The sequence below is a fragment of the Oryzias latipes genome, chromosome 3 (assembly GCF_053564925.1).
Source record: "Oryzias latipes strain Hd-rR chromosome 3, Olatipes_Hd-rR_3.1".
Taxonomy (NCBI): domain Eukaryota; kingdom Metazoa; phylum Chordata; class Actinopteri; order Beloniformes; family Adrianichthyidae; genus Oryzias; species Oryzias latipes.
In genome coordinates, this window is record NC_136239.1 from 14,442,279 (window position 1) to 14,465,308 (window position 23,030).

A 23,030-nucleotide genomic window follows, 5' to 3' on the forward strand; every position below is an offset into this window, starting at 1 on the left:
TGTCACCTCGGCCAGCCCGAGATAACTCCGATACATGCACATACCTCCACAGATGGCCTTGCCCCTTCCTCAAATGTAGATGTAGGCTCTTGAAAAATAGGAAACCGTGCCATTAACCTCCCAGATACTGTTTAAACTGTATGACGCTGAATTCATGAAGGGCCTTTATAAGTTCTTCCTTACTGCTATAGCATGAATGTTACCTGCCTCTGCATGGACTATGTCTGCATGCATGACCAGGTGTGAACTTTTTAGCACAGAATTATGGCCCAGAATCCCAAACAGATGGTCAGCTGCCAGCTTAAAGGATAGGGAGCGGGGATTTAGAGTTGTGCCAGAGGTAGAACAGACCAGGGCTATGCTGGCAGTCTCTCTGCTCTGACTATCCAACACGACAACTAACTGTTGGAGTTCACAAACAACAGACTGTCTGTGATCATGTCTGAAAATCTTCAATTAAACAGACTTCAGAAGCTAAAGTATTCAATGAAAAACCAACAAAGAAGTTTGGACCAGACTAAGCATTGTCTACTTGTAAATAGATTATTTTTCCACAAAGGACTACAGATGAGCTAAATAAAAACATGATTTTGTGCAGTTTTAGAAATTTTATAAATATTGCAATTAAAATAGGCCAAAAAAAACTGATTTATTGACAGACGAGATTTTGTTAGGAAAAAAATGTGAATGGGATCATTTAAACCTTCCCTAAACTAAATTGTAGCACATATTACACCCAAGTCCTTTGAATTAACTTGTTTGCTTTTTTTTAATAAAAACCGACAAAGGCTGCAACGTGAAAAGTGTGACCCTATATTCTGGTTGAGTGCATCCTGTGTGGTTGGAAATCCATATGTTTGGGCCTGCAATTGACTGATGACCTTTCCAGGGCATAACCTGCTTCTGCCCATGATATCTGGAAGAGTCTCCAATGATCCCATTGACCATACTCAGACTAAAGCGTGTAGGGATAATGAACCCAGGGCCAGCCAACCTCAAAAGCCTAAACCCTACCGGTTTTCCAGCCGTCCTTGGACTGCTTGATGCTGACTACCTGTATCAGGTGCTTTCAGTCAATCGGGATGTGGAATCACTTGACTCAGCTAATCAGCAGCAAGTTGGTCCGGAAGAACTGGAAAGCAGGTAGGGTTGGCCAGTCTTGGGTTTAATAGATGGATTTTTGTCTTTTACATGTTACCAGTCAAGCAGTATGGGTAGGAATTTTCCCAAAGCATATTCCATAATTTCAAAGGGAAAAAAGCAGACCTAGAGTCAAGAATTGAATGTAGCTGGAGAAGCTAATAATTTCAAATTCACATCTCTATTTTTAGCAATATCTGCCGTTGTCTGTGGTTTGTTAGTTTAAGGTCAAGATTACCTTCTTCTTCCGTTCCACCTCCATCATCAGGAGACCCTTGTTTTTGCCTTAAAACATTGATAGTTTATATTAGTACAGGAAAACAATTTGAAACCATACTGACACACCCAATCTAGAATTCATTCATCTTTCTAAACTTGTTTTTGTCACTTTCTGGGTCACCGGTCACTGGGCGAAGGCAGGGTACACTCTGGAGAGGTCGGCAGTCTTACGCAGGGACACAATCACACACCTATACACACTCAGACCAGGTTACACAGCTGGAGTCCCAGAGGAAACCCACACATGAAAACCACACACAAAGGTGTAGTGCTTCTGTTTCAGGCCCCCCCAGCCAGGACTTGAACTGGGGGCCTTCTTGCTGTGAGGCAAGAGCGCTAACCACTGCGCCACCGTTTCAGGTTCCCATCAAGAACCCCACTCAAAATCACGCTTTAAAAAAAATCAGATTATATGGAAGAAAAATAAATTGGTTACTTCAACTTGTAAATTGTTTAGAAAATGGTAATGGGAGCAGATTGTGCAAAGAATTTTAAGGTGAATAGTATTACAAGTCATTTCATCATGTAGACATTTAAAGTTTTACATTAGACAATGGCTCTCTAGATCAGTGTTTTTCAACCAGTGTGCCGCGGCACACTAGTGTGCCGTGGGAGATGGTCAAGTGTGCCGTGGAAAATTGCCCTCATTAACTGATCTAAAAACATTAACCATCTCCAGGAAATCAGCTCTTTGTTCATCCAAACAGGTCCTGATAAAACACTGAGTAGTAAGGAATATGAAAGATCATAAAATACTTATTTCTTTGTGTTTAACTGATTCTATTAAAGACATTTTGATAAGAATGACGGCACCGCGATTTACCTGCAGCTATGACAGTTTGCGGAAAAGTCCCGCAGCTTTTACTGTCTCCACGACTCCACCAATCATTCTTGAAGGCTTAATCACATGTCATCAGTCTGACCAATCAGAAGTGTTTAAAGTCTAAACTTCCTTGTTCCAATTTAGCTCATAACTCACTCATTTCCAAACAACAGCTAAAGCTCGTCTTTAGCTGGTGTGGCTTTCCACAGAATCCGGTATCAGACCGTGGAACAAGTGAACAAAACCATGAAACTCAGAGACGCGAGTCTTTCTGCCTTTTTCTCGCCGTATTCACACTACATCTCCCATGATGCATTGGCTTAAAGGGACAGCGCCTTAGCGTACAATGAGTCGTCCTTGTTACACGGATTGAAACCACAACGAACATACAGTTTGTATGTAACTCAACTTTTATTACATCTTTTAGAAAAAACATCTGCAACTTCCTGCTTTTTCTGCCACAATTATCACAAAAATGCACGTTAGATTGGCCGGGGGGGGGGGGGGGGGGGGGGGGGGGGGGGCTGTAGATCAAAACAGACTGAGTTTCTGCTTTTTTTTTTTGGGGGGGGGGGGGGGGGGGGTGCTATTTGTCAAGGTTAAACTTTGTGCCGTGGCTCAAAAAAGGTTGAAAAACACTGGTCTAGATGGCCATTAAAAACAGTCAACTGAACCAGAAAGTGGTCAGTTTCTTATATGTGGACTGTCAGGGTTAAGGCCCCATGAGGGAACATATCTGAGATGATGTTGCCAAGACAGCAGATGAGGGCAGATGATGGGATGAGGGCAGATGATGGCGGATGAGGGCAGATGATGGGATGAGGGCAGATGATGGGATGAGGGCACATGCGTTTAACTAAAATTCCAAAAGAAGCAAGGCTGGAAATGATTGATATGTAAAACACACAAGGAATGTAATGTAGTTTCATGGGTGTGGTCTTGGGTGAGATGTTATCAAAGCCTATTTGATTGTCTCTGCATTTGGATCAATGTCTTCCAGAAAAAACACCAAACCAAGGGGACCATGGGTACATTTGTATTGCTGCTGGAGGGATGATCAGGATTCTTATGTATGCAAGGAATCTATACAGCAGACTCTCCAGGAAAAACGATTCTAATAGAAAAACAACAAATCATAATAATAAAAACATAAAATATGGGATATCAGTACAAATATCGATACAAACTGGAGATGGATGAGTTATAAATTCAAATCTAAGCTCACTCAATCTTCTCCACACCTGCAAATCTACAAGAGTGAAAGAGAAAAGAATAGTAGGGTTATGATGGTCCTGTTCAGACTGAAACTCTTTAGCAAAGACCTGAAACTTTTGAGTGCTGTGGAAACTGCCATCCATCAACACATTTTCAATGTGGACCAACAAATCCATAAAGAAACCGGTTACTCTGAGTTATAGCTGCTTAAAAGGACTTCAGCGAGACGATCAATCACAGTTGCTTCGCAGTTTTGGGTAAATGAATAAGTCATGCTTTGTTCATATGCGGCTGTTTATGTAATGTAAAAATCTCTTTAAATCTGACTTTAAATGTCTTTCAATGTATGCTTTAATGACTGTAACTTCTCTTCGGGCAACAGCTGTTTGCTTTAAATGGATCATCTGTTTACCTGTATGCTCAAGAATTCAAGAAAAAAAAATATTCACTTATAAACAATTATTGAACATTATCTGATGGACTTTGTGGCACTTCGTTTCCATAGAAACGTGAAACAGGACTTATCAAAGAGTGCCATTGTAACCAAAGAGTGAAAAATCAGGTTTGGTAAGCTTTTTGCACTGTGAAGTCATCCCTGAGAAGCTACATGAATGTCATTGTCAGCCGTGCTCAGCTTGTGTAAACAGGCCTCATAGCGTTGAGCTTTTTTATTAAAGTCCGGATGTGAATGTGCCGAAGTGGGGGCGTGCGAGTCAGCAGTGACCTGTGAACTCTTCACCAAATTTGAACGTTTGTGAATCCTACAGCCTCATGCAGGCCCTTTGTTTATTATGCCAAAAGCTGAAGCTGTTGGTTTAGATGATGGAACAAAATGTACAAAAAATACCAGCATCTTTTATCTTCTTCCTGAGGCGTGCAACAAAAGGGCATTCTTTCTCAAGAACGTCAGCATGCACAGAATGTTTATGATGGCAATGCGTTGGAGTGCAAATAAGGCACGGATGAAGCAAAAGAGGAGTGTATGCTATGCAGCCAACATACCACTGGCTCTCTGATTTCTGTAGGCACAGCCTTTAGAGCAGCTCTTCCACTCACACCGTCACAGGTGGGGGGCATTGACCACAAAATACACAATGCAGACAGTCATGAAAATTACAGTGAAGACACGAAGCACTGGCCAAGAAAGTAGACACAAAATGACAGCTGCCGGTGAGGATTTAAACGAGCTAAAGTGGAAGTCCTTTGACAGATTGAAGCTAAACCTGTTCTAAACAAAACTCCATAGGAAAGAGATGCTTCAAAATGTGTAAACGCAGAAAAATTAAGCCATGTTGGAGGTTAAAATGACTCGACTCCAAGCCAGAAGCACATGACTGACAACACAAACAAACAAAACTTTGGCAGTAGCTCTAGCTCGTTATAAGTAATCAAGTTTTTTCCTCATGAATCCAAATTTCAGCAATCACACGTTCATACTTGCTGCCCTTATGAACTGTTCTGAGCTTTCTGAAGATTTCTACATTAGTAGATAGTTTATACTAATCCCAAAAAAAAGGAAATTGAATACAGGTGCATGTCTGTTGTAACAGAAAAAGTTTAGAATACAGCAGAGTCGATGGGAATAGTTCCCCTAAACTATTCTTTCGCTTAGGGGAACCATCTGGTGGTAATGCGGCATCGCAGGACTAGGCTTTAAGGTAACAGGTCAGCTGATTAATGTGGCCGTAAAGGTTAAGGATGAGCACCAGCATGTCCAACAACCATAATTACAGGTCTCTGCTCCTTAAAACTCACAATGTATCAATGTAAAATACAAAGGTGTGTCTGTGGTCCTCCTCTAAAAAAAAGAAAACTCCTGGTCTGAAGGATCACATACTTCTCCAAGCAAATGGAGATGGAGGTAAAAGTATCAGTAAGAAGTCATTTTAGCGTGAAAAAAAACCCAACACTGTATGGTGATTAGACCATGTGAAGCTAACATTTCCAACAGTTCCACTAGAGTTGGCTTTCGTGTTTTTCTTTCAAAGCCCTTTTCAAAGCCCTGATTGCTCTAGTCCTCCCATATCCTCTGACAGCTTTGACCCAGCTGATGACAAACTCTGCTGCCTACAATTCAAAACTAGAACAATAGACTAAAAGGTGGGATTGTAAAATGTATGCTTTGAATTCTGGCAAGACTGTACTCACTAGAGGTGCAACAGTGCACTGATGTTTGAGGCTGTAATTCTGGTTCAAAAATTGCGAAGCCTTGTCTGCACCGACTTGTTTCCTCTGCAGGGTTTGTATAATCCTCCACAAATCCCTCAAATGCACCAAGCCACTTGTGCACTCCAGGTTATCCTCCAAGTTTGTTCTGTAGAGGTTAAACACGCCTAAAGTTGAGCTGTAAGTACTGTTTCCGTCAATAAAATGAAGCCGTTAATTGATCAGCAACAGGCTTCACCTTTTGTTGCTGGTATTTCAGGTTAAACTAAATCAGTTACACAGACATCCAAGTCTGAGCGGGAAACAAGCCCATGCTGGAATCACGTCATTAAAAATGACTGAAGGCCTCTCAGCGTTCACACGGCCCCAAATAACTGACACAGGTCATTCTGAACCCACCGTCTCTGCATTCCTTCAGCTGAGCAACAACAGGTGACAAACTCCTGCAGAAATAAAAACATGCTAACTGAACCATCAGCCAAGATTTGCTGCTGTGCTAGAAGGGAAGCCTGCAGAGAACGTGGGCAGAACCCAGAAGATGGAAATGAAACCAGGGTACAACACAAGAAGAAATGAAATTCAATCAAAACGTGTTGATGCATCAACCAAAATCTACCTTCAATGACTTGACCTTATCAAAATAAGAACACTTTTTACTAAAACAAAAAGAAAAATTAAGGCAAGCAAACTAGCTCAAGAGGACCTGGCTGCAGACCTCGATGTCCAAATCCGGAAATCTTCTACCCAAACTGAAAATACCCCCCTACTGCCTGACAAAAAGGTTCTTTTAACTGGAGACTACAACAGTTACGGTTTTGCCGTTTTAAGCTTTAAATAACGTTTTTCTACAATTCCAAAGACTTTTGGGTTAGGGTAAGCTTTACAATTTCCTTTTTCTGCCGATGATGTCAGACGCCATCTCAAACAGCTTAAAAAACTAAGTTAGCCCAAATTTAAAGTCAATTTGTGAGCTTAAACGTCAAAAACACAAACATTTGAAAGAGCTAAAGCCTGGTCTGTCTCGCACAGGGATCAAAATCAGGTTTATACTTTAAACTAGTTCTACAGTAAGACTAAAATGGTACCACAAACAATACAATCACCAACAGAAATTAATTAGGACATTATCATGTTGCTCTGATGCTTTAATTAATGCCTCTTTTGCATTTTTTTCAAGTATTCCAAAATGTAAATCCCTAAAACTTCCAGGTTGCAGCAGAAGGAATGCGTTTGAAAAAGCAGCCGTTTCTGTTGCTGCTGAAGGATCGCCAGCCCTCCTGTGTTGTTACGATCCTCAAACAATGACAGAGACCAAACCCGACAGGAAACGGAGCACAGGAAACGTCAGGAAAGTCCTCACACTGCCATTTTTAGAGGTTTGCTATGGCAAATCATGCTTTTCGGATCGCACCGACATTATGGGTTTGGTTAGCAGCAGAAAATGATCTTTTACTATTAAAGATACAAGTTTAACACTTTTAAAAGGCCTCCCCACAATATGTCAATACTTCTTTGTAAACTCATCGAAACTCAAATCTTCAGGCACTTGTTCAAATCTGACAACTGCAGCTGGTTATCCTGACTGGCAGGTTACTGTGTAACAACAGGAAACTACGCTGTAGATTAGGTCTGCATACAAACCAAGAAAAGAACATATTTTGCATTCCGTTCTCAATAATGTGTTGACGTGTGTTGCAGCGAGGGGAATATTCTAGTATTCCATGTCAAATGCTTTTAATCTGGAAAAAACGGTAATTTAGAAAAGGAAAAACAAAATCCCACGAGGTCTTTGCTGATTTTGCTTGAAATTTTTGAGGGATTCATTTAAATCCAAGAAAAACAAACAAACAAATCTAGCTCAATAGATTTTGTTGATCACGCAGGAGTTTGAATGAAAGTTTTAGTTTGAGACTTGCAAGATCTAAAGAAGAGTTAGAAAACACACTAAGTGCTTTTTGCATCTTTGAAATCTTATCAAAATAAAAGGTATTAACTTGCAAGGATGTTTAGTATGAAAGGGAGAAACCCACTGGTTCCATCCTGGTACAACCTTTTGAGAATATGACCCAATTCTTCCAAGGATTATTTTAAATCAGTACATATTCATGATTTGGGACAAGATCTGACAATAAATGTCAATGAAATTTTAGTCAACATTTGAAAAATTGTGTCTATGTTTGGTGGGCTTGCTCCAGGGGTGTTCACACCTTTCTAAGGTTTTGGGGCAGACCCTTGGCTTTAAGAGGGAGGGGTGTCTCTGGGGAAAATATGTATACACTGAGAAAGGCGTCCATTTATGAAAATGAGGCTTTTCTCATTTACTGGTGATCTTTTTCTTGGATTCAGACTGCAGGTGAACCTCCTGGTCTCTGGATATTTTGGCTTGGATAAACTTGTTTATGAAATCTAAGTGTTTTCTTTTTCCGTCAGTGTGATTTCCTTGTTTTTAGGAAAACATGAATCTGTAAACAATTTACTGTACATGTACTTAACTCAAGTTTATGGGGTGGCTTACAGTCAGATCACAGTTTGGCATTTGCTCATTTAAAGATAATTTCTTAGTAAATGACAATAACAGGTATTTCTAGCGAAATCATCTTTCCATATGGTTCCTCATGGCTCCCGTTTAACTGAAGCTTATGGCCGTATGTGAAATAGTGATCTAAAATAACAATACAGAGCTTTGCTCTTGCATTGACCTCACATTGATGTTTTATTATTTTTGCAGTGTGGAAAAATATTTTCCCCTTTGGTTTCCATCCTAGCTCTGGAAATAACAATATAGCTCGTCACAGTTGGGTTGGAAAATGTCTCCACCCAGCAATAACGTCGACCCCCAAGCAGAAGACAGATCATCAACCTCTAAAACGTTCCGGTTTTCATTTGGAAATTCCAGTTGTTAAAAATGATCATTCAGGGAGAATTCATTCCAGAAGAATTTACCAATGTTTTAATAATCAGACCCAACTGTCGCCACTAAAATTGCTGAATTTGAGTGGTGTTAAAGAGCTTCTGCGTGTTTCTGAAGAATCCTCCAGGTGGACTCCATTAAAAATACTTGCATTATGAACAAAAAAAACAATACCAAAGATGCATTCTTTGTGGGAGAGGGTGACATTCTCATGGGTAAGTCTACCATCTGTAGAACTGCTTTAATAACAGCAGAAAACAAAGAAGTGTTTTAACCATTACAATGCTTTTTTATTTTTTATTTTTTTTGTTCTTAAAGACCCACTCCAACAAAAATGGTATGAATCATGTACATTTTCTTTTTTCCCTTTCTGAGCTGGCATCTGGCTCAAAACTGTACGGTTTGATGGCTCCACTATTACCATTTTTGTTGCACCTCAAATGTAAGGGTTGATGGGATATCAGCGCCCGACCAATTTCGGATGAACTACTGCCGCTCTGCAGAAACCATGTCCTACAAAACAACAGGATTTTTTGCCTAAAAACATCATAATTAAAAGACAACTGGGAACTCTTTTACAATACAGCATAACTGATTGAATTGGGACTTTCAGCCAACAGAATCAACAACTAAACATCTTCAGTTTTCTAAAAGTAACGCTGTTGACCAAACCTGCAAACAAAAGGGTAAATAATACTATAAAAAAAGTTGACTTGTTTAATCGATGGAGTGAAAAAAAATGAATTACGACAAAAGAATCTTAATTTGTTTAGTTTAAATGTAGTTTATTTAAAAACTTGACCCAAATGTATCAAATCCTTCCAAACTTCCACTTTTGTTTCACTAAAGACATAGATGAATAAACAATGAAACTGAAGGCTAAAATTCCTGCCAAAATTAGAAAGGGCAACAAAGATATTTTAAAAATAGATCAGTCACAAAGCTAACAGGATTTTCTTTAGCCCTAATCCAAATATAACCATAAATCTAACCTTTCAAACACAACACTTTTGTATCTGCAGCCTCAGATACTGATCAATAATATTGGTTATCAATAGAATGAAAACCATCTATATAAGGGCTGTCCAACCCTGATCCTCCATACCTGTATTCTACTGCTCTCTACACTGCTTTATGCTGATCAGCTGACTCAGGTGCCTCCTCATTCTGATTGACTGAACACACCTGATCCAGATCATTGACAGAAAACAGTGCAAGGAGAGCTGGAACACAGGCAGGGAGGTAGATCTCAAGGGCAGCCCGGATGCCCGCAATTGGTTCAATTATAGCACAGAAATCAGCAACTGAACAGATGTCTAAAAGGAAGAAGGGAGGCAGGAACTGTGATGCATCAACGGCTGCGTTTACATGGACAAAAGTAATCGGAGAGAACGCCTGATCCGTAGAAAAATGTGTCATGTAAACACGCCGTTCAGAATACTCTGCCCTGAGACTCGTTTGGATCAAAATTTCTTTCCGATCGAGATAGGTGCCGATTGTTGACCAGATCGTGTTGCATGTTAACGGTTCATTCCAATCGTGTGTCACTACCGCTCTGGTTTAACGTCATGCATAGACGGTGTTTCACTCCAGAGAAAGAGAGGGGGTGCCGGGGAGGAGCGCTTCGTGGCCCCCGACGACGTCCGGACCCTGGGCGGTCTGGGCGCGGCTGCCGGTGGACCGAGCGAACTGTGTCTCTGAGCAGAGCAGCCGGACTTATAGCTTTGTGTTTGAGGGGAAGGGAGGATGCTTTGTTACATGTGGGAGCTGCCGGACTCAGGAGAACCGTGTCTCCCGGTAGAACTGTGTCTCCGATCTCAGACTGCCGGCGGCAGAAACGTTGCTCAGTCCTTAGAAACTGTTCAAACGATCACGTGGATTTGTGTTTCCAGTCATGTCCTTACAAAAAAAAAAAAAAGGCTGATATTATTCCCGCATATTTAGGTGCAGCCAAGATGCAGATTGCAGCATTTCACGCATGGATTTTATGTTCATCCAAGGCTAAATGTTGTTAGCACGTGTTAGCCTTCACCTAACCCTTCTTCCAGCTCCGTTCCACCACAAAAAAGCACTGACCACACAGATTAATAATAAAAAGATGAGCGAACAGGTGCTTCATAATATTCATAAATTAACGAGCTGCCAGATATTTATGTATGTGGCAGCTCAGCTGGTTTACAGTGGAACTTATTTGCTCTTCCGGTATTTTAAAGAGAACTGCGCATGCCCAAATGATTTATTCCGACCGAAAGTGTGACCCATATAGACGTTTGTTATAATCGGAAAAAGGTTTTCTGGGCCCATGTACACGGTTGTATTCTAATCCTATCTATGATCCGATCAAGATATTTTGCACATGTAACTGCGGGTAGAGACCTGTATCACGCACACTTCATTTCCCCTCTGAGAGGAAACCCGTCGGGTCAAATGGACCCCTTCCGCCACCCCTGGCCTTAGGAAAGACTGAGGAGGTTCTGAGGAGCGATTCTCTGCAGTTCCAGAAACAGGCAGCATGAAAACCTTAAACCACTGGCAGGGAAAGTCTGCAAGTATGTCAGAGCTCATTAAAAATACACAAACACACACACACACAAACACACACAAACACACTAAAACACACAACTGAGTAAAAAGCCAACAAGAATCTAGATCTTTTTTGCAAACAGTAATAGGCAGACCCATGCTGTAGATCCCACAAGGACCCATCACCTCTTTGACAGGCGAGTGGAGAGCGTCACTGCTGACACAGAGCAGTGTCAAACTGCCCCCCTCCCCCTTTATCACGACGAACACCCATTTTCCTCTAAAACACATTAGAAGATTAGACATTGCTCAGTGATCCCTCTGATAGAGATGGATTGTTCCTGTTGGCAACCATCCACTTTCAAATAAGGCACCAATTAAGAAGATCTCAATTAAACCAGTAAATACTGAAATCCTGAGCAAACGACACAAACAGGAAATAAGATTTTTCTAAATGAAAAAAGTTTGAGTTCTGCAGAAAGTCAAACAAACCTCGGGCAAAAACAGGATTCTGGTGTTCCTGTGTGAACAGAACTGTGCTGACAGCAGCATAAGCCATGTCAACCTGTTTAAACATGTTAACTATGTGAAAAGCACCCTCTCATTTATAACGTACACAAAAAAACCTATGGTGTAAAATCATAATCATTTTGTTGCAAATAAAACAAAACAAAAATATTTTGAAATTGTTTTTTAATCTAATTTAACCAAACATGCAGCATGTCTGCCAGTAAGAGACTTTTATTAAGCAGATTTCCAGAGAAAATAAAAAGAAATTAAATGGGGGGGGGGGTATACAACAAGAAAAGCAAAAAAAGTAGGAAAGGAGTATAAAATCCTCAAGACAAACATGGGGTCTCCTCTCTACATGTCTGCAGCCTGAACCATCAGCAGGTGGCTGTAATGACAGGTCATGGAGTCTGACTCTGGGGCTGAGCGTTGAGAATAATCTCCAACACATCTGTTTAGCAAATTAAAAAAAAAAGAAAGAAGAAGCTGGTCCTGTAATTACAGAGCTCTGCAACAGAGGCTCTCGTCTTCTGAGGAACAGGGACGACTCTCTCTGCCTTCAGCAAATTGCAGGATGTTTGAAATCCGAGCCCGGCTCAGTCGCCACGGACGCAGCTCGCTGTGATGATGAGGCGAGTTTGGTAGCTGGCTTCAGGAAGATGACGGGCGGTGTGGGTGAGAGGTGGTTCTTTACCACACCCCCCCCAGGTCACAGAGAGATAAGGTCAGGTAGACGATCCGCTCTCACACCTTTGATTATTATCAGAACAGCCGTCTCATCAAAGTTAAAGACACGCAGCTTTTCTTCCTTTACACGTCGAGGTAAATTCTAGGACTGCACCATGAGGGAAACTTGCGATTATTAGCGATCAATATTGTGATTATATAACTTCCAATACATAAATAGCTAAACTAATGCATCATTTAAATTTTTAAGTTACCATAACTTAAATAAAACTCCAAATGACGCTCTTAACATAAAAGGGGTCCATTCGATTGGTCGACGGTGTGACCAATTGAATAAATAAAGGGCTTCATCTGATTCGTAAAATTGTTCAAGCTGCCATTAAATTATATTGGCATGCGTGTTGACATTTTGGGGAAACCCATTGTGCACTTCTACTGTGCACAGTGATTTGCATCACCAGAAAAGTATTACTGTAAGATAGAAGACATTTAAGAACAAGTTGCCGTCCTTTTTACAAAAAAGTATTCATGGTTCATCTTAAAAACTCATTTACATAAATGCTGATTTAAACTGAAGAACTGTAGGACAGTAAATGACAAAAACAGGATTTTTAAGATTAAAATCTGAAAAGAAAAAAAAATACGAGAAACTGCTTTTACATAACATTTTTAAATGGATTTATGACAATGTGGTATTTTAGATGGATAGCAGTATTTGACAAGACTTTCTGTTTTGTGACAACCTACCAATGTCGTTTTAGTTCAAATGTGTGTCTTTATTGAGAAACACAGACTAAAGTCCAGACTTTCTGTGACACTTCTGTGTAAAACAGAAATCCTACCTTTCTTACTCTAAAAAACATGAAAATGTTAAAAGAGTAAACAATATCCCCTCAACTAAACTGATTTCTTTAAAGACTCACTCCAATGAAAAATACGTTTTTGGTGTTTTTAACATGTTCTTTTGGCATTTTTCTCATGGAGGACATATATAAAGAAAATCTTGCTTTAAATTGCATTTCTCAGTATTTCTTTATTCAAATTCTTTTGAATTACAAAAAAAATCTTTTATTTTTGATGTAAAAAAATACGCTGGGTGGGCCGCAAGTTCCCAGTTACGCTGCATTCTGATATATTCACTTATGGAATAATACATCCGTCTTTGTTGTCCTTATCTGAGGTGGAATCGGTGGAATCTCTCTCCAAACTGGACGAATGGATAGCTACATTATTGCTCACCGTTTTCTATTGTACTAGTTATTAGGGGTTTAACGAATCCGCTAAAGTCTCAATTCGGTTCCATTCAGAGTTTCACAGGGCTCGGTTCAGTACACTGATATGAACTGCTATTTTATGAACTATTATTTTATTGACATTTATTGTGTGTGTTTTGCTGCCGGACACCTGAGCTTCTCCCTTGGGAGATTAATAAAGTTTTTATCTATCTTCTATATTTTTTTCGGTACAAAAAAGGTAGAAGATAACTTACAAAATGCTTTTATTGGTTTTACACAATAAATAAAATTGACCTATGTTTAATAAAATAAGAAAAACTATTAGCTGCCAGGAACCCCAATCTTTTGATAACACTGGCCTGAAAAAAAACATTTTAACTTGCAGATTTTTTTTCTTGTAGACCCGATTATTACAGTGGGGTGATGCCGTTTTCAAATTGTTAACAGATTAGCTGTGTTACTGTGGCATACGCTATCTTTGTGTAACAATGGTGACACACAGCATTCGACTTTTCCAATGGTCTTTTCCCTTCATGGATGCTGAAAACAAAGTGTTCCCACACAGGAGAGCATAGGGAGATGGGGGGGGGGGGGGTCCCTCACGTCTGCATTAGCCGTATGTTGACACGCTTACTGTCCATCACCTAATAGCGTCTCAGAGGAAACTCGCGGCTAACATTACTTCCGCCTCGGCGCAAAGTTAATACTGTGGCGACCAGGGGGTTAGCCCCGCCTATAACCACTAAGACTCATGGGAAGTGTGAAATCTTGTGTGTTGAATAGTTCACCATCACTGTGAAGAGAAGTGAGGTTCATGTTGTTACGCTGTTCATGTATGTTCATAATAAATGGGTTTTAATGCCAGAAAGGAGATGGAGCAATCAGCTTGTCCGTCTACCCCTTCCTCACGGTGACTGTTTGAGGGCATGTGGCGTATGGGGCAAGGACGGTCAACGCAGCTATTTCACTGCCAGCTCGGCTCAGGTGTACCGATTTGTGGGCTAAAAACGGCATCATCAGAATTAAAGCACCACTGGGAACGCTTTTACAATAGATCAAAAGATGATTGACGCTTGAACTCTACGGCTCTACCAGCGGGAAAGACTGGAGTCTTTTCTCCAGCACACCTGTCCTCTAGCCCGACAGCCGTGACACAAAGATCCTGACTGAGCCGTGACAGGAAGCTCTTTCAGGCCAAGTGGGGAGCACGGACGTCAGTCAGACAGCCACAACACCAGTGAAAAGCAGAAACTGTCAAGACGGAAGACTGTGTGCAATGCATCATGGGAGGTGACAAGAGCAAACCCAGGTGTGAGGCGAGGGTTATAAAGACACAGGAGGCAGCACTGCTTTTTTTTTTCTTTGCATAAAGCTGACTGACTGAAAGATTAGCCTCCTTTAAACGCTGATGTTTCCTGTAAAAAAATATAGCATTTCAGTCAAATTCCTATTTATTCAGTAATGCCAATAAAAAAAGAAGCAGCTGGCAGCTTGTCACTAGAGTATTTCTCATTTAAAAGAGAGAAATAATGACAGAAAAGTCTGATAAATTACCAAAACATTTTACAACTTTTACAGTCAAAATGACCATAAACTCTTTCTGAACTGTGTTCACTTCTGAGTGTCACTCCATCGATAACGGAAGACCTCTCCAAGTGGTCTTTATCTGCTCTGCTGATAACTCCAGAATAGATTAGACAGGAGAGGAATGCCGGCCATCGTTTGCTGGTCCCAGGCTGAACTGAAAATCCCGGCTATCAGCACCCATTTCTTCTCAGTCACTCCTGGCTCTGTCGTTCTGACAGTGAGCAGACTACTGTAAACTGCCAGAGTTTCTCACAGATTACAGCAGCGCTGAGGTTGCTGAGACCAAACTGGAAACAGTCCTTCCTCTTCGTTTCATTACCAGCCCGTGCTGCAAAAACAAATGCCTCCAGATCCCACCGTTTCCTTTCAGTTTCCAGATTCAGATCTGAGCTGCTGCTGGGAAAAACAAATACTCTGCGGTTACAAATCCTGAACCGGAGGAAGGTTTGACGGTGGCGAATCAAGTAAATTGTTTTTGAGGTGGACCGCACAGCTTTGTGCAGCATCACACAGCAGCACATGCCTGAGGATTAACTTTGGGCTCTGTCCTGTCTGCACCGTGAGGCTGCAGGGGGCCGGCAGCCATTGTCAAAACTGTGACACAAAATTCAGCCCTTCTCCCATGAGCCTTTCTGCACAACGCGTGGCAGCAAAATGGAAAGCTTCTGCTGTTTGAATCTGTGGGATTTTCTTCCTGGTAACAAATTCACACAAAAAAAAAATAGCTGATGACTTTCTCGGTGTAAAAAAATCTGTTTGAATCTGTCAAAAAGTTACAATTATTCTCATAATGTGAGGCAGCATCAACACATTTCTACTTCTAAAGATTAAAAAAAAGAAACAAGACGATCAAAATGATGCAGATTTGTTCAAAAATAAAAACTATGGGCGAGACAAAAAGTAAAAAAATTAAAATAAAAAAAAGACTTAATGAAAGGAAATGCTAGATTTTAGAGTGGGGGGTGGGGGGCACAGGCCTCTGAGGCCAAAGCTTCCCTCATCTAATGGGCTCCTTAAGAAAGGGGAGCTTTGTTCGGCGCAGCACAAGCAGGTTCCTCTTTAATGACTTGGTGTGCATGCCGATCTCTTCCATCCCACCGTTCCGCCACGACAAGAGGTCGGCGGCGTGGCTTGACGGCAAAAAACACAAAAATCCTTCCGACTTCAGCAGGTGTCAGGCTGAACGCCATCCCTCGTCGTCACAGCCAAAAGGCTGATATGTCACCGCGACAACCGGGCTTCAGATTTTCTCATCCTTTACTGCAAACGTCGACTATAGAGCGGCACCATAAGGAAAACCTACGACTTAAGTGCTCACTATTGCGATGACGATACGACTGTCGATACATGAACAAATAGCTAAACAGGAAATGAATAATATATCCTTTAATTCCACTGCAACAGCTTTAGTTGAACAAAAGTCAAAATAACTTAAATTATGCTCCGACTGACCCTCGTCTACATAGGCAGGCATCTAAACTTAAATTGCTCCGGATTTGATTGTTCTACAACATGAAGGTGTCCATCCACTTTGATAAGTTAAATACTTCAAGCTGCGATGAGATCGTTAGTAACCCTTTAGGGTAACAATCGCAGTTGACACCGTATTTTGCAATACGCAGACTGATAAATTTGCGATTTTTTGAGCAGACCTACCGGACTGTGCATTGAATTTCCTGCATCCCATCTCCAACCTTCATGGGAAACTACTGCAGCTGGAAACGCCATCCATCCGGGACCGGGTCGCAGTCCAAGCAAAAACCAGTTCCGGCGCTCCTTTGGCACGCCCCCCCCCCCCCCCCCCCCCTTCCCCTCCCACATGCAGCGAGATTGGAGCGGGGAGCTTGTGGCCCACCCACCCCATTTTCTACGTCACAAATACAATCTTTTTCAAACAGCATTTTTTTCCAGGTTGAACTTTGACCAATCAGGGACTCAGATTTGGTAGTTACGTATAGACGGCGTCCCTTTTACATCACGCCACTGCAAACTATTTGAAATCATGGAGGAGAAATTAATAATTGTGCTTTGTCCTCGCAGCCTCTGGAGAAGTTCACGTTTCAGACAAACAGAAGATTCACAAATATTACAAAGGAGGATCAACCATCCAAAGGTTCCCTAAGAGAACACTGACATCAAAATACTGCCTCAAAAGGTTTAAAACTGCTTCATGAGCACCTTACAGATGTGACTGACAGCTCCATTATCTTCTGCCAGCATTCAAATCAGAGTTTTCCCATCAGTGGGCAGCGCTGTGCCGTGCTCCCAGGTCCGCGCTATCACTGGAAAACACCCCAAATGTGATCCAGAACTGGAGCCAGGCCTTTAGAAAAGCAGACAGCAGGCCTGTGGGGTGTCAGGTGTCAACAGCAAGCAGTTGCTGGAGTCTGGCCTCAAGACGCCTCTCATGCTAACAGCAGCTGTGTCTTCTCAGACCTCACATTCCTGCGGGACAGAGCCACTCAACTCTCATCACCTGTGCTGGTCGGAGAGCGCCATGAGAAAGCGGTCGATCTGGCCTGTTTGAGGCCAGACGTGAGTCCAAACAAGATGAGAAGCTACTAAATGAGAGGAGAAAAGCAACCAATTGGCTGGAGAAGGCTGTGCTGTCCTGTTATTGCATGCGCATAATAACTTCAGGCAAACACAACAAGGACCTCTTGCAAAGGTAAAACGGAAATAGCAACATGCAGGATAAAAATAACCCCTATTTAGGTGTATTAAAGCTGCATGCAGCTCAGCAGCAGGATGCCCTGACCTTGTTCAGATCTGCACACCCATGAATCAGCATCTTCTTCACCCCCACTGGCCTTCAGCGCGCAGATGCTCCGTCTGCAAAGAGCCACCCCACCCTGCTGCTGCATCCCCACACCAACACACTCCCTCTTCCCACTTCTGAACGACACTAAATGCATGGGATCCTTGATTTATGGCTGTTCCTCTGCAGACACTTTGCTTTTTTTCCGCCTTCTATAAATACATATTTCAGTTTACTCCTACTTTGTGCATTTTCTGCTTCTTGTTTGGACAACTTTTAATTGTAATGTATATAAATGCAAGTTTGTAATTCAGTTCAGCATATAGATAGACGAAAGAGTAGAGAGCGCTGACATTGATGAACTTTTTCCAAGCTTCCGTGCCGATTTCTCACTTCACAGAAGCACAAACTCCTTCTATGTTAAGACGTTGCACATGTGAGCAGGTCAAAGGAACTAGTTTCCCACAAACCCTAAACTTGTCCCAGCGAACCCCACACCATAAAGACCCCCGTACCTTCACGCGCTGAACGTCAACTGAAATCCGCTCCTTCTCTTCTTGTCAGGCTCGGCTGCAGACTCACGCTTGCAGACGGGGAGGAAGGGAAAAAAACACTTAATAAGACTCTATATTAAATCCTCGCACTCCCTCAGAATAAAAAAAAGGTTTCCTTCTCTTGGCAAGGCGCTCTCCTCCCGACGAACTCCTCGGAGTTCAAGTCCAACGTAAACACTGCGCATTGCCTCTAATCCGAGCGTCTCCTCAGTTCGAATGTAATTAACAGGCAGCAGTCCGCAGCTTGGCTGCTTAAAAACTCCTCTTTGCCTCGCTAATCAGTGCGCCCACTCTCGCGAGCGCCGCTGCGCGTTCGCACTGCCTGTGGGCGGCGAGGAAACCCCAGAGGAGGCTGAACCGGGGCGGAGTGATACCAGGAAGTGAACACCAAAGAGCCGCTAAGTGCAAAAGATGTGTCACATCTCCTGTTTTACATTTAAAAGTAGCTTGTTCTTGCAGTTCCATTTGACTTAATAAAATGGTTATATTCGAAAGGTTATTATTGTTAACAAGTTTTTGGTCTAGTATATATCATTCAGAGGCGTAATAATTGAATTTTGATCACTTTAAAGAGTGTGTACGTTGTGGTCCAAAATGCCACAGTTTCATTCAGTACCCTTTACGGTCGTTCCTGTGCCAGTAACCAATCAGAGGGGACCTTCTGTCCTCCATTTTGTCGCAAAAATATTTACGGTCTGCTTCAGAAACGATTTACGTTCGTTACTGCAATGAGGGACAACGCTGCCGTTTTGATGGCTCGTTTTGAGTGAACTGTCACAGGTAGGGACTTTAAATTAACAACAAACATTTTCGTTTGCACGCGTGCGCTGTGTCCTTCATGGAGAAGGCAGAGCTTTTAATTTTCGCCAGGAGGCGGGAATGGATGAATTTGTTTAGCTAGCACAACAAACTGCAGCGATAGCATCCACAGAAAACGTTGAAACGCAGGTTATAAAAAAAAGTCTAGAACACCTTAAGAAAAGTGACTCAGTGGAATGTCATTGAGGGATTATTACATTTGCTTGAATTTCACCCTGTGAATAATTGATACTTACAGAAGCGCCACAAAAATCCACTTGTTTGTGTTCTTTTTCAAATATTTAGGATGACAGGAGGAATGCAGTTTTTACTTGAGCAGAGTTTGTCTACCTTTAAATGACATTCAAAACGCCTCATTTTACAATAGAAAGGGCCTGAAACTCAATACATCCCTGAAAACAGACGCCTTATGGCCAAAATAAAGTCTGTGGTAGAAAACTGGACTAATAAAAGAGTCTAGTAAATATATTTAAATAGAAATACAAATTTAATGGCACCAAAGCACATTAATCTCAATTAAAATGGACTCTTTTCTGTGCAAAACAACAACAAAACCCTGTTTTAATGTAAAGTACACTATTTTGTTTAACAATATGTGTACAAACTCATTTTCAGAAGTAGGCCATCAGTAACATTTACTAAATTTTGATCAAAAAGTGGACAAAAACCCTTATTTTATCCCACATAACTGTTATTAATTTTCAGTATTTTTTTTATTAAAATGTTCCCTTCTTTGGAGATCATTTTGACCCCTGAACATGTATAAAAACAATCAATAAGAACTCAAGGCCTTTAGCCTGACATACAGATATATTTATATTTTATGGTGAATAACAACAATCTTATGCTGAGGACTCATCAGCGCCACCAAACGCCGAAAGAAGGCCTTCACATTTATTACAATTGAGATCTAAACCCCCACCGATGTTGAGCAGATCCTAACAACCATCTAATCCCTCTGTAGAGTTGACCTATGACCTACAGGGGCAGATCAATTCGGGGACCAACTGTGACATCACAGGTTTTTCTAATAGCGTTTTTAGATTTACATGTTTAAGCACAAACACACAAGTTGGTGACAGGTGGTCTTTAGCTAAGATCTGACTAATAAAAACAGAGGTCACCTTGACCTTATGACCCTGAAATGTGCCACGATCGTAAATTGGGATGAGGTGACCGTCCACTGAAGTCAATTTTTCAAGCGGCATTCTGCTTGCAGCTTTCAACCTGCCTTCCAAAGTTACCAATTTTCCTTTTCCATCAAGGGGCGTGGCCATGGGAGTGTTGCCAAGGTTACACATAAACTAAAGTTTCCACCATTCCTGACCTGAACAAAGGGAAAATGCATACACTGCAGCATTAAACGAATGCCACACATGCTCTGTGTGTACGTAGCTTAACAATTGATTTGTGTTTATCCTAGCAAAACAAATTGAAGGATTTCTTTTCAAATAATACAAAGCAAAGACCAACTACATCATTCCAGTCAAATATATCAAATATTTTTTGGTTTGTAATACGGCTAAAATAGTACACTTGAGGTGTTTTTAAGAAATTCTTGAAAATTGAAGGAAAACATTCTTGATGATGTAAATGAAGCCTGTGTTGATTGATGTTTTTATGATGGGATGTTCCTTTTTTTAAGCTGACAGCCATATAGTGGAGGATGGATCCTGTGGTTCTGAGCTACCAGGACAGCCTGTTGCGGCGCTCCGACGTGTCCCTCCTGGAGGGGCCGCACTGGCTCAATGACCAGGTCATCGGTTTTGCCTTTGAGTATTACGCTGCTGAGCGCTTCCGCGTCCTGGGAGGTGCCGTCATCTTCATCAGCCCGGAGGTCACCCAGTTCATCAAGTGTGCCTCCTGTCCCGACGAGCTGGCGCTCTTCCTGGAGCCGCTGAACCTCACCGCTCACAGCTGGGTCTTCCTCGCCGTCAACGACAACTCCAGCCAGACGGCCGGAGGCTCCCACTGGAGCCTCCTGCTCTACCACCACAGCTCCAACCACTTTGCACACTATGACTCTCAGAACGGCAGCAACTCGCTGCACGCTCGGCGCATCGCCAGCAAGCTGGAGCCGTTTCTGGGCCCGGGGAGGAAAGCTCTGTTCATGGAGGAGCCCTGCCCGCCGCAGCAGAACAGCTATGACTGTGGCATGTATGTCATCTGCATCGCGGAGGCCTTGTGCGAGAGCATCAGAGCGGAGGGCTCGCCGCGCCTTCCCGTGCAGGTCCTCACGCCGGCCTACATTACCCAGAAACGGGCAGAGTGGCGCAGACTGATCCAGAGTTTGGCTCAGAACGACCTGTGCTGCTCGCTGACCTTCCCTTAGCATGCTGACTGCAGACCAGCTCTGCACACTCCTACTGCTGGGAAATCTGAATGCACTTCAACGTCTACGTATAAAGTCCGTCCCTCCTACATCCTCAGAGGCCCATGAAAGGAAAGACTGGAAAGCTTCAGAGAACGGCCGGTGTCCCGTTTATCCCATGTGTGTGCACGGCCGTATGTAGTATGTAAACAAGAACACCAGCATGCCTAGAAAGCTGAAACTCTCGCCTTCACGCTTCGACCAACAGAGAACGCATGGCGTGGAAATGTTTACGCAGATTACCGCTCAGGGTCATTTTTAATGAACTTAATTGACAATAAGAATGTGCTGCTTCTGTCTTTCACCGCTTTGGATGTGTGGGTGGGGCAAAGGGCGTGGCCCGCGTTGGTGGAGAAGGGCCTGTTTAGGTTCTGACAGAGCATCAAACTCACCGTAAGGTGACCAGAAGAAAAATGGCTTTAAACTCGCTCTGTGGCTCTTCTTTAAGCTTGTAGGTTGATTTTTTTTGTAGTTTGTCCATCAACTTTTGTTTGGCTGCTGCATTTTGAAAAACCATAAGTCTGTTTTTATTTCCCTTTGAAGATGTCTGCATCGTGAGGAGGATTGGAATATTTTATCAAGCTGTCTAAATGATGATTCTGACAGATTAAAGGTCAAAAAGAAAAAAGGGATCTGCTCTTTTTGTGCTTTGTTGGGTTTCTTTAGGGTCCAGAATTCAGAGACAGGAGAGCAAAGATGAAGCAGTTTTAAAAACTGCATTTAGTTTGAGATCCTCCTCATCATTCCAGCAGTTGCTGCACTTCCTAGCAGTGACGCTAAAGCAAAGTTTCTTTCAAGACAAACTAAAATGCACCTGATTTAAGTCTAATTTTGTTTTTAAAATCAGTAAACCACAAACTCCCCAAAGCACTGCTGGTTGGCATTTTTAGCCCTCTGGATTTCATTCCTTATTTTATTCTGAGGCGGATCTCTTCAGCATGTGTGGACTTGCTCGCTCCACACGGCAGAAGGGATGTGAGCTTCAGAGCCAACTGGATCCTTTCTGTTGTTAGAATTACAGAAAAAAGTTTCAATGTAGCCGTGATGAGGAGTCGTCTGTGCCAGCGGGCCTACGCCGAAACGGGTTTGTCCCAAACATGCCAGCTGCAATTCAATACGGCGGCTGCCTGCAGGGGGTTTTGATGCAACGTTTTTGATTTCTTTTTCTTTGGTAGCATTTTTTTCTGTCACGCATAAACCTCAGTGAGTAAGACACTGAACAGAATCTACATATTCTATATAAATACAATGAAATGCACACTTTGAACCATTTCATATGCAGTTAATTCCCAGCAGACTTCATCAACCCCCCCCCCCCCCCCCACACACACACACACACACACACACAGTGGAACTTCTGAGTGTCCAAACATGTGGATCTGTCATCTTCATGCTTTTGTCTTAAATTGGAGTCACCTGGACTTAAAGTCTTTTTGTCTTGGAAATGTTTCA

The 23,030-nt window shown here is 42.1% G+C and overlaps 2 protein-coding genes across 14 annotated transcripts in view; one reads left to right on the plus strand and one right to left on the minus strand.

Moving 5' to 3' along the window:
* Positions 1-18,705, minus strand: part of myo9aa (myosin IXAa) — a 106,929-nt gene extending 88,224 nt beyond the window's left edge. For all 13 annotated transcript variants that reach the window (XM_078944228.1, XM_078944227.1, XM_020712158.3 and 10 more), the window contains exon 1: positions 18,350-18,705. The gene's annotated coding sequence lies outside the window, so the exon portion shown is untranslated. The remainder of the gene's footprint in view (positions 1-18,349) is intronic.
* Positions 18,706-19,032: 327 nt separating this feature from the next.
* senp8 (SUMO peptidase family member, NEDD8 specific) lies at positions 19,033-22,208 on the plus strand. Its single transcript, XM_004066870.5, has 2 exons — positions 19,033-19,168; positions 20,853-22,208. Exon 2 carries the CDS (start codon positions 20,874-20,876, stop codon positions 21,537-21,539), a length of 666 nt encoding a protein of 221 aa, XP_004066918.1. The 5' UTR covers positions 19,033-19,168; positions 20,853-20,873; the 3' UTR covers positions 21,540-22,208.
* The last annotated feature ends 822 nt before the right edge of the window (positions 22,209-23,030 follow it).

What these genes read in the sequence shown, in the direction of transcription:
- senp8 (XM_004066870.5), top strand. Translation starts at nt 20,874, where the DNA reads ATGGATCCTGTGGTTCTGAGCTACCAGGACAGCCTGTTGCGGCGCTCC.